Genomic DNA, 12,398 nt, shown 5'->3' on the forward strand with positions numbered 1-12,398 from the left:
CAGGGCAACAGGGGAGAAAAAAGGAAGAAGAGAAAAAAGAGGATTAGTAAAAGGAAACACCAGAGACAGAAAGGAGGAGACTAAAGGAATAGTACCTGCAAAGCTACAGAAGAGGAAGGAAAAGAGAAGAGGAAATTAGTGCATGGGTGCCTTTCTGGTAATAACCTTCAAGGGGGAGGGAAGGGGCGGGAGAGGTAGCAGGTACATCAGACTTCAAAACAGAAAGGAACTGCACACCAAGCCAGATTAGGTAGAAGGAAAGCAAAACAGGATGCCTTCTGAAGAATGTGTCACATGGGCATGCAAGCGGAGAAGAGGGAGACAAGAAAAGGATACCATCTCATGATGCCTATATAACAAGAGACAGGCAGAGGCCAAGTGTGTTGGTTACCTCCCCCACCCTTTCATTCATGACCTCCCTGGACAGCCATTGCAGCTTCAGTTTCTGCCACCACACCAGAGAAGTGTCCTCAGGAGTCTTGTGGATCGTTAATCTAGCAACAGGGTGGCCAAGGACAACCTGATGGGCCAGAGATGCACAAAGCCAACTTGGGTTGGGTCTGCAGAGATGGGAACCTCCGTCAGGACTCGTGCATCCCACCACGCTGTGCATCCGGCAACCATGTAAGGACAGGCTGTGCCAGGTCTTCAGCACCCAAGCCCACGGGGAAACGGGATCCAGACGCATTTGCTTGGAATGAAGTCTGCCTCCAATTCACCACACCAGCTGAATATAAGGCAGAGGGATGGAAAATTCCGAGCACTTCACTCTTCCCTTGCTCTGCCATGCCTTGCACTCCGGCAAGGAGAGTCCCGTTGCTGCTGCCCATCCAGTCAAAAGGGGCACGGCTGTCTTTACTTGCTAACAGACCTCTCACTGCCTCAGCCCCTTCTCTCGAGTAGACAAGAGAGCAGTAACAGCTTTCTCCTTGCTACAGTGTTGGAACAGGGGGTGCAAACGAGGAAAGGGAAGGGCAGGGAGGGAGAAGGCTTCTCCAGCTTGGTTTTTGCTGATATGGAGAGAGGGAGAAGGGACAGAAGCAGTGCTGATAATGTGCATTTTCCCTGTCAATACTAACATACGAACTAACCCCCAAACCATCTACAACTATATTTTTTGGGAGGAAGCCATCACAACCAGTCCTCCTGGAGGCTGCGCAAAAGCAGCGATTAGCTGGAAGCACACATTGAATTATCATTCTTTATGAGTGGCAGAACTCCCAGATTTGTATCTTATTTCAGAATGGTAACATTTTTAGCTCATCTCAAAACATCCGGCCAGATAGCATGTTTCAAGAGTTCAGAACCTCCCAACAGAGACAACAAAATTTTCTGCACATTATTCTTGTCCTTTAGAGCAGATTCCAAATGGGATATGGATGTGGAGGGGAATCACTTAGAAGAGTTAGTCGCTGGAACATTTGCACACCCAATTCAATACGACCATTAAGGAATAAAGCATTTGAGAATTACTTACCAGCAGTACACACACGCACACATGAGAAAGGTTTACGTCTCACTTTGGGGGAAATGAAATGGCAACAGAATGAGCACCAGAGAAGGTGGAGGCAGGAGAGCCAAGATGGTACATGGACCTGGCTTTACAGTAAATCCTCTGCACAGACACCCTAACTCAGGTGACACCACAGCTGTTAAGGGTGAGGGAGGGCCTATTAAGCTAATCACTCAGCCTTGGCTTCAGTTCCCCATCTGCAATGAGGAAAACTGATTTTAAAGGAATATGGCAATGCAGAGCTAAGAGAAAGCAGATTTCCATGTTCTGAACTTCAGCTCCCAGCATTTAGCGTGCTAATAGGGGCTTCCCGGAGCTGAACTTCAAAACATCTGGAGCACTACCATCTGCCCTCCCCCGTGATGCCGAGATAACACGAGGAACCTTAAACACCCTAAGAGTTAAATTCTATGCATGTTCCAACAAAAAGGCTCCTACACGTTTGGCAGGGGAATGCCAGGAGTTACTGGACCTTTCTATCTAAACATGTATAAAACTGCATTCGGGATCAGCAGTGGGGGGGAAGGAAGGGGGACCTGGGAGATCCACCTCCACAATCCTACCTACTCAGCCATGAAGCTCACCAGGTGACTTTGGGCAGGCCACTCACTCTCCATCTAATCAACCTCACAAGATTGATCCTGTGAGGATAAAGCAGAGTGGTGGAGCCCGACATAGGCCAACTTGGGTTCCTTCAAAGAGGAAAAAAGGAGGGATGGAAATACAATGTTGTAGTAGTAGTAGTAGTAGTAGATGATGCCAAGTGTGATCTACTAGGGCTGATACCTACCACCTTGTTCTACACCACAACCTACCAGTCATGCAAAGCAGAGTCCCTCTGCTACAAACCAGGAGCAAGCAGTTGGCCCCGGGATACAACTGTGCCCATCACTGTTCGCTGTCCTCAGAGCACGACAGCCTCATGCTGTCAGGTTTCAGAAATCACCTCTTCAGTGGCCAACATAGGGTGCTTAGACCTCTCGTTTTGCACAGCTGCTGTTCCGCCTGTGGTTAGCAGCTCAGTTTGCACAGCTAAAAGATTACCTAGAGACTTCGGTCCTCTCCCCTATTTTTCAGGGTAACCACAGGTCCTCAGGAGGTCATTTTCATCAAGTGCTCTCATTTTTCAGTTCTCCAAGCGATCACGGAGCAAGTGGACAGATGCCTACCCCAGGACTGTGAAGCCCCTGCTTAGCAGCCCCAAAACACACGGGGGCAGGTCAGGACATCACCCAACTCACCCTGATGTTCCCGCCACACTGAAAACAGCGTCTGGGTGAATGCCCTGCATGTCTCACACAGTCGCTTTTGCACCCCTGGTCTTGCTATCTATCTGGGATGTGACAGTGCAAGGCATTGTGAGCATTTCCTTTGCTCAAAAACCTCCACGCCTGTCCCTGAAGCCTGCAGCTAACCTGGCTACTGTGGGCATCACAGCCCTTCTCATGGCTGAAGCTACTGGTGGAATGGTTTGTAGGCACACAACAACAGCTACACAGACCGGAGGGGAAGATGGAATCCAGGCTTGAAGCAGCTCATGCAGCGAGAATGACATGATTCACTGGATGGGGGCGAGAAAAAAAATCAATTCTTACCAGCTAACCTTCAGAGAGCAGTACTAACCCATCCTGTGGGGAGGGGCTATCCCATCAGGCAGTGCAAGATATGGCAAAGTCCTGGCAAGCATCCTCCTGAAGAAGACACCAGAGATTATGCACCAGGCAGTCTCAGGTTTGGGGAAGCAGAAGGGGGTGGGGAGGTAAGAGCAGGAGCGCTGCCCATCGGCAGTGGAATGCACTGCGACGGGGAGAGGCCAGCTTGAGCTTTGGCTACTCTGAAACTGCATGCTGCAGACTATAGCGTAGATTCCCCAGCCCCAGCCCAGGCGCACCCCCAACCACAGGGAGAAGGCCAGCAGCGGCTCCAAGCCTGCGCGGTTCCAGAGCTGTCATTTAGGCAACAGGCTGAGCTGGCAGGCACTCCCCCAGTGAATTGGCCAAGCTCAGCTTCTTGCCACAGAAAGTAACCAAAGAGGTACTGTTTTAATCTAGCAGAAGGAAATGCAAAACACAAAGCCCAAACCATTTAATTCTTTTAAAAGTATTATGTTTTATTACAAAAGTAAGTAACAAAGGGAACTGGCTTCATCACCACAAGGAGTTTCCGCATACAAACATTAACACTGCTGCAGTCCTTGCTTTGTGGACATGATGGTGTGTGGAAGGAGGGCCTGGAATTCTCCTCAACAAGAAAAACTTCCTTCCCCGGTACCCCTCTGGTGATAAAGGAATGATCTAAAATGGATTTCAGTGCTGTACCTAATTTATGTAAGCCAGGAACCACTCTCCTTCCCTTCCGACTATGTGCCTGAGAAGTTGTACAGGGGGAAAAAGGAGTGTGCTTCCAAAGTATGACTACCCACCGATGAAAGTAAAGCGGCCATCCTTTCAGACTGAATGCCAGAGTCATTTGGGCCTCACTGGTCGAGCATGCAGGCAACATGGTTTTGCTGGCAAGGCTACCTTTGGAAATGCACCGCCACCGATGAGATGGCCACTGTGGTTGGACGATGAACAGCCACAGCTCAGAAGGTGCAGGCAGAGCGCAGAAAACATGAGCAATGCTCTTATCATTGGCTCCAGGGATCTTTCAGGGCGCCGCAGCCTCAACAAGCTACACACCAAGGCGCAAGCCTGTTATCATCAAGGGAATGCCGGCATCACGCCCTTGTGTGTGGCACATCCCTCAACGGCACAGAATACAAACACCTGGGCATCGGCCAGCATATTGCTTGGAGCGGCCTTCATAGCAGTGTCTCAGGGGATACAAAGAGAGCTATGCCTTAGGGGTCCTATTTTTAGCAGGATAAGAAAATCTTACACGAGCAGTACTTTCTACAGTAGGGGGGAACATGGAGAAGCTCTCTAAGAGGCACCAGTTACCAAAACCTTCAAATGTGCGCTGTGAATAAGACAACTTCATCCAATCAGATGGCAGTACAACTGCCTGAGGACCATGCATTCTAGCCACACTTGATAGCTGGAAGCTGCTGTATCCTTAGAAGTTTTTGGCCCCCATTAGAATATCTTAGCATGGATTGACTCAAATTCTAGAAGGGCTTGTTCGATGACGCACACTTGTCCATTCCTCTAGTAACTCTGATTTGTCAGACAAATGGATTTTGCAGCCAACATATGCTGGTCATATTAAAAAACAAAATCAAACAGGCATAGACAGGTGCTCTGACTCAGTACAGCTACAAAGAGAGTTCGGAAATGCTTGCTCTATTAACACACTCTTAGAATGGAAAAACCACAGGTCAGCTGAGAAAGTGTGAGAGACTGACAATGCAAATTGCCTTCTTTACCCCAAAATGTACACACAAACGACAAAGGAGTGGCGATAATTCAGTTTAACGAGGCTCATCTCGGACCAGGCTTAAAAATCTCTCTACTGGTGGTGCCTGTTGCAACTGATGTTTCTTCAAAACATTCTGCAGAAAGAGGTGGTGCTACTCAAAACCACCGATGGATGTCGCACCATGATGAGCTGAAGGAAAGATCTGTCTCGTTCTTTCTCGGATCCCTAACTTACAGTTTTTTAGGGCAAATTCCTGAGATATGACCTCAACAATTCCAGTTATTAAAACCCTGTAATGTTTAAACTTTCCTGTGCCTCTGCAGAAGCAGGGTAGAGAAAGGCAAACTCACATACTTGCTTCATTCCTTGGAGACTCAATATCCTGCTGTATCTCCTGCTTATGTCCCTATTTTTCCTATGAACTGGTAAAGTCCAGGGAATAAGGGCTTACATAACTTTTTGTACATACTTACTTGATACACAATTCCAATGCTGTAAAAAAATCTAGCCTGGTTCTAAGAACCTGCGAAACCTGGTTTATGTACAGCAAAACCACTTTAAAAACCCCTTAGAAAAATTTACAAAAAGTGTGCAAAACTACCCAGTAGCTTTTAATAAATGTACTTCAAGTATTTAACATGTATTCAGCTTTCCTATTTACCTTAAGTGTTCATACAATGGGATAGGAGGCACTGTAGGAGGATGTGTAATAGGAAGAATTATGATCCTTTCCTTTTGTGTGATTGGTCAACAATCCAAGGGAATGGACTCAACCTCCTACAGAAAAATCAATTTGGCTTTGAACAATGCAGGAAGCTTTCTCTCTGGATCCCTTCTGAACACAGCCTCCTGTGTCTCCTATGTGCAGATGTTCAAGAATAGCTCTGTTACCTGTACACACCAGGTGACTATACTCTAATTCTACTGACATCATTTAAGAAATTCAAATGGGTTTGCATAATTTTCTTATCCGTTTTAAACCAAAAACCTCCCTGGGCTATGATCAGCCTGTTGAAGTTCTGATTCAGCTGGAACAAAGGACAACTCTGGGTCTGTTCCCAGCATGAGGAGCCATTTTCGGTCAGTGATCCAATAGATTGGCATGTGATCCCTCCTAGAGATCTGCTTCCCTATGCATCCCTCTCACAGCCACCAGTGGCAACGGGAGAGTCTTCCCGGGCAAACCAACTTAGCAAGCCACAGCTACTGCTCAGGCAAGGAGCGCTGTGCCCTCTGCCTTGCAGCCTGCAACCACTGGTTATCCTTTGTGGTACTCATGCAAAGTGGCATGAAGGGAAAACTAACATCAAAGGTGATCACCTTCACCAGGTGTGAAGTTTTAAAGTTTTAAAATACTCAGGCATGCAGCTGAGGGAGGGGACACCTTTGTTCCCACAAACCCTTCTCCATACCAGCACCACAAGCAAATTACTATGCTCTTTTCAACCAATCCCTGCTGCAGACCCTCCAAGAAGCGATGCTTCTCAAGAAGCTGGGATCTCCCAACCAGTGGCATTCTTGGCACTAAGCAGCAGGGCCCACTTAGAGGCTGAACTGCAGCAGTCCATAATGTTCAGATAAGTCCCACTGCATAAAAATCAAACCAAATAAAAATCAACACCAGAAATGATGGCATATGGTTTGAATAGGGACTCTGGAGGCTCTGCCGTGCAAGGTTGTCCTGCCTGAGCTCCAGCAACAGTAAACGGAAGAGAGGAATCGGCTGGACGTAGGCACAGGCACAGGGCTAAGTGTCAGCACTGTTAAGGGTTGGCTCATACCATGCTGGCATCAGATTTCGTTCCAAAGGAAGGGATTTCACTCTTAGGAGTGGATGGGGTCCCAGCATCTGCCTGGATAAATCCTCTTCTGTCTATTAAACTAGGAAGGAGGAGAAAGAAAAACAAGCAAAGCAGTTAGGACTGGCAATCTGTAAATCAAACAGTCAGCAACAATCTCTCTTTTCCATGGAGGAGGCAGAAGTTTCAGTCATAGGTCACAAACATAAAACCAGGGATACCAGGAGTACCAGCAGTTACCCCGGAGTTGTGAATCAGGAGTACAGGACCCTATGGGATAGAAACATACATGAAACTTCATAAACCAAAATCTGTAGTTATCATTTCAACATCAAGCAGACCAGAAGTATCAAGTGGTCACAGCATTCCTCAAAGCAAGCAAAAAATGGTGTTATGCTTGAATAAATTACTTCAGCCCCTCACAAGACTCTCTCACCCACTAAACACAGTTCAGCTGCCTCTTCCCCTTGGTTTAGATGGTATGGAGTTCTGTCTAATGCAATAATGCTTAAATTGCAACTGGATACTAAAGTTTTGTATGGGCCGCATACCTGGCAGAAGGCCGTACTTTATTCCCCACTATAGAATAAGCTTAGAACAGTTAAGGGGGACTGCCATGGATAAGACGTTTTGGAGAGCTTGCCCTGATGGCCCATAGCAGCAGCAGCAGTCTTAGAGATGGAATCATCTTGAGTTGTCAAATTTAAGACATGAACTGTAGAATCCACAATTACAATGGCATAAGAAACAGAGTTTTCACTGCTTAAAAAAACTGAGCTGCAATAATTCTTCACTCATAATCTAGCAGTTCAACCACAGGCTGCTTCAGCGTAAGTGCTATGCTTTGTCATGTTCTGGAAATTCCTCATTCAGCACAGGCTGAGCTCCCATTTTCACTTTGTCAGGGGTGAAGCACCTACAGTATCAAAGACACTTTTAGGTTCTCAGGAGACAGTCCGAATCCAAGACTAGGGCCTCTTTTTGGCATTCATAAAACCGTGTGTGTGTGTGCATGTGGGGGGTTATGTCAGTACAGAAAAATTACAGACTGTGTGGAGCTCTATAATTTGTTTTGAAGAAAACATCAAAAGTAGGACCTAATAGAAGCATAAGATCCCACTCAAAGGATCCTTCAAAAAATTTACATAGATGACTCTAATGCTGAATTCTCTTGTAAGTATTCATGGATCCTCATTCATGAGTCAGCTAAATGCCACACACAAGCATTAGAACCTTCCTTCATTCTGTCCAACTCTGCCCCCTTGTGACACCTGAAGAAAGCTCCTGATAGCAGCAAGGTGCCAGGTTGTTTAAAGCTGCATCTGTAAATACAGGAGAACTCTATGCTCACTAGACATTGATTAGGATGAATTTGCAGTAGCCAATTGTCCAATGCCCATAACAGCATTAGCACTTCAGATCAAGAGGCTTCAGCAGAGGGAAAGGGAATGTGGGTCTATTCTATCGGCTCTACAGGACCAGTTCTGCCAGACTTACTGTAAGAAAGGAAGCCACAGTCTCGAGTTTGCAAGCGCTAACCGAGGCTGTCAAGGACAGGCTATTTTGAAGGGCATCCATTCATAGGGTCACCTTAAGCTAGATAAGATCTGATGGCACGTAACATCAATAACAATGCTTAACCTGAAGAGATGGTACCTGAGGGCAATATCCAATGCAATGCCATCCACTAATATAAATGGTGACGTGCGAATATCAACAACCTCTAGCACAACGTCCACAGTGTTTGCTGGTGTGATGGGTTCTATGTAGAAATCCAGTGTTCCAGCAAATGCTACAGCCACTGCACTACAGGGCACTTACATTAGTACAATGTAATTTATACTAGACAATTTATATTGCACTGGATACAGCCCCGAGTTCGCTTTTCTGCTCCCTTTTTCTTCCTCATCCTTTTTTCCCTTAGTGTCATGTCTGCAGGTAGGGACTGTCTTGTTTTCACTGGGTGTATGTGAGCTGCTTTGGAAGCCTTTTTGTCTGAGGAGTAGGGCAGAACTACTTCAAATGAAGAAATAGAAACTCCATGTTCAGGCAGTTAAGTCTGACATATTTCCAAGGCTGGGCCTACCAGTAGGCCGAACAAGGTGGCTGCCTCAGGAGGTAGACTGCCTGTGCCATTATAAGGCGGGAAACTGCATTTTGTAATTGTGTAAACCATCCGGAGAGCCATGTGGCTACTGTGAAGGTCTATAAAAGTGTAAATAAGTAAGTAATAAGTAAGTAAGTAAGTAAGTAAGTAAGTAAGTAAATATTTTAGTGATGGGAAGAAAGGATTAGATTGCCTCAGGCATAAAAACTTATTGGGTCAGCTCTGCGTCTTTTGGTTTTTCATTTTCAGTTTTACTTTTTTCATAGTAGCTCAGCTGCCCTGCCTGCCCCACGGATTCTTCCCACTGCTTCCATCTTTTCAGGTCCATGTTTTTGTTTCTGAACTTTGTCAGCAACTCTCAGATGGCAGCACAGCAGCAGCCATTGTCTCTGCGAGCTACAGGCCCATCCCACAGCTAGCACCTGTCTGAGAACACAGGTGCGACTTCCTCTCCGTCAGGATGGGGGGCCACCCGCCTGTCCCTGCCGCCCTGGCTGCTCCCCACTTTCTCTCTCCCTGAATGAACAGCAGCACAATTTGAAGGGCACCTCTCTCAGTCCCACAACTCACAAGCAGAAGCGAGCTTCCGGGTTTCTGTTTGTTTTGTTGCTCTGTCACTGCTGTCCCAAACACATGTTCTCTCAAGAAAGGATCTTCCAACAGTTTAGTGCTCAAACTAGCTGCCAACCAGTCTCTGTCATCACCTGATCTTCAGATTTGAGAGCCAGCGTGGACTGGGACTCAGGTGATCAGGGATCTAGTTCCAGCTGAGCCATGCAGCTAACTGGGTGACCTTGAGCCAGTCACATACTTTCAACCCAACCTACCTCACAGAGTAGTTGTTCTGGGGATAAGAATGATAACAGGAGGAGGAGCATGATACAAACTGCTCTGAGTTCTTTAAAGAATAAAAAGGCAGGATATAAATCTAATAAATACATAAAATAAATTAAGCATCCAGGTGCGGAGTAAGCTCTAGACTGAGTGTCCTTACCTGGGATAGAATGGTCCACAGAGCACTGCACAGCAGTTGGTGAGGACACTTTTATGGCTGTAGGGATTGGCAAATTCAGAGCCTCTCTTATTTGACCATGCCCCTTTCAGCTACAACGCAAAGGAGATGAACTGGTTATGAAAGGCCAAGAGGTAAGAGACAACAAGAATCCTTTGTTGGATAGCTGGGATTATTTTCCAGTGCCTCATTAAAATGTCCTGATTCATCAGGCACAAGATTTTTCAGTTACAATTATTTCTGGAACATATGTTTAACAAAAGTGGTGGATCTCAAGTGACACCTTCGAAGGGACAGAATGGCTTCTAAGGAGGCCCTGAGGCAACATGAGCAGAAATCATCTAGGTTTTAGAGTTTTTTTTAAAAAAGAGGGCTTTTTTCTTCCCAATGACTGCTTACTCAAAAACAAACATGTGCAAACACTTAAATGAAAGGCATATAATTAACTGATTAAGATGTCATTGCATGTGTGACTGCTTGATCATAGAACACATTGGCAAGAAGGGATCAACTATGGTCAGGTTCTTACAGACAGGATGCATCTAGGCACTACAAAGGTACAGAAAGTTCTTTTACAAAAGAAAATGTGTTCCATATAGCGGAATCTTATTTATTTATTTATTTGGAGCATTTTTATCCTGTTCTATACAAAAGTCTCAGCTCAGTGTACAAAACAGTAGTGACAGCATACAAAATAGAATATACATGCCTAATAAAACCAATATTAAAAAAACAATTAATTCTTAAAATACGGGGAAAATAAAAAGGTTTTGGCCTGGCACTGAAATGAATAAAACGTCAGCACCAGGCACACCTCTCTGGGGAGTAGCTTTCTGAGCTTAGGAATGTTTTGACCCAAGCATCACACAGCTGCAAAAAAAATTATTTGGGGCACCATCCATAAGAAACTGGTTTAAAGCCCTAATAAACATTACTAGGACTTTCCAGCTTCCATTCATTCAAAGGAGATGTAAATATTCATACTCACATCCTCATTGGTCGTCAAGTTGGAGGCAACTAAGTAAGTGTGAAACCCTGAGAGGCCAAAAATAGACCAGACTGAGAAAAAGCAGATCACCAACTCTAAAACAGTGAATGAAGAATCAAGGAAGGATCAACACGTGTGGTTGGGAGAGCCTGCTCTCCTCCAATTTCCAAAAAGAGAAGATCCTGTCTCTCACTTTACCATTCCTCAAACTACCAGAGCCACCTTCAGCAATTGGGCTTTGTCAAAACATACGCCTAGAAGAGGCATTACCTGGAGAGCCAGTTACTGGAGAGCCAGTGTGGTGTAGTGGCTAAGAGCATGGGACTGGGACTCAGACGATCTGGGTTCTAGTCCCCGCTCAGCCATGGAGCCAACTAGGTGGCTCAGCCCAACCTACCTCACAGGGTTGTTGTTGTGGGGAAAAGATGGAGGAGGAGAATGATGTAGGCTGCCTTGAGCCCTTTGTAGGAAAAAGGCAGGATATATAACTAACTAACTAACTAACTAACTAACTAACTAACTAACTAACTAACTAACATGTGTCCCACCTCCCACAATTAGCCAGTTCAGATAAACCGATATGAAAGAGGCAATGGGCAGGTCCATGCAACTTGAGCTTAACGATGCTGAGGGTGCCCAGTGCACCTGACCAGCAGCTGGACACATCAGGGGGCCTCAGGAACCATCTCCTCCCCTGAGTACTCTGACATACTGGGGCACTGAATGGAGCAGGATAACAGCTGCCCCAAGGGGGCACTTGGGGCAGTTTCCGCCCTCTTCCCTGCCCCATACTCCTGCTGATGGTGCAGGACAGGGAATCGGGAAGGAGGGCCTGAGATGCCTAACACCCAGCACACCACTCCCTGTTCAGCACTTCAATGCAGAAGCCTTTGTCTGGTTCCAAAAATATATGAAGCCTGGAACCAGGAAAGCCTCAATTAAAGGATGCCAGACATCAGAGCTGGAGGTGGCCGCTCTTTTGTGGGCTGCCAAGAACCATTTTTTCATGGTAGACAAGGTTGAAGTCATTGGGCTATGTGGCCCAAATAGATCCTAGACATTATGCTCAATCAGGTGGACACTTTCACATAGGGGAAACCAATCATGAATGAAGTCTTTGGCTCAAAGCAAAGGATTCTTCACCCGCTAAGTCACAGGGCCCATGGGACAGTCTTCCGCTTCCCCTGCATTAAACGGTCATGACACTCTGACAATTCCTTACTATGGGTGTTTAGAGAGCACCTCCATAATGCTAAACTAGCCCCTTTTTCAGTCCCCTCTGAGCAGAGCAGGGAAAGGACAACAGTTACTGAAAGGATATCTTGCTGGTGTTGCTTTCAAAACAGCAAGGAAATCGTTTCCCTGGGAGCCTGCAAAGCAAAGAAAAAGAGGCACTGAGCTGAAGAGAAATATTTTCTACTTCTAACCAGACAAACATGCAATAGGTCACATGTCACGAGGAACTGAGTGGTTACCCAACACTCAAGAAAACAGAAGCAGCGAGGCATTTTGAATAATACTGGAAAGGTTTGCTAGGTTTCATTTACTAACATGCATATATGCCATTATTTCTGTTAAGGCCACTCTTTGGCCCAGCCTTAAAAAACTTCAGAGATACT

At 46.0% G+C, this 12,398-nt stretch overlaps 1 protein-coding gene across 5 annotated transcripts in view; it reads right to left on the minus strand.

Moving 5' to 3' along the window:
- The window catches only part of ZDHHC18 (zinc finger DHHC-type palmitoyltransferase 18), a 49,501-nt gene that overhangs the window by 18,298 nt on the left and 18,805 nt on the right, over positions 1-12,398 (minus strand). For 3 of the 5 annotated variants that reach the window (XR_006415240.1, XM_044435391.1, XM_044435393.1), the window contains 4 exons: positions 12,101-12,149; positions 10,780-10,882; positions 9,774-9,883; positions 6,655-6,754 (listed from right to left, as the gene is read on the minus strand). Coding sequence is in view for 4 of the 5 variants with exons in the window: in XM_044435391.1 (XP_044291326.1) it covers positions 6,655-6,754; positions 9,774-9,883; positions 10,780-10,882; positions 12,101-12,149 (362 nt within the window). In the remaining variant the exon portion in view is untranslated. Of the gene's footprint in view, positions 1-5; positions 3,205-3,602; positions 6,755-9,773; positions 9,884-10,779; positions 10,883-12,100; positions 12,150-12,398 lie in introns of those variants that run through there. The other 2 variants (XM_044435392.1, XM_044435395.1) reach the window with 2 other exon arrangements.

The sequence above is a fragment of the Varanus komodoensis genome, unplaced genomic scaffold (genome assembly GCF_004798865.1).
Source record: "Varanus komodoensis strain SLA01 unplaced genomic scaffold, ASM479886v1 scaffold29_1, whole genome shotgun sequence".
NCBI lineage: Eukaryota > Metazoa > Chordata > Lepidosauria > Squamata > Varanidae > Varanus > Varanus komodoensis.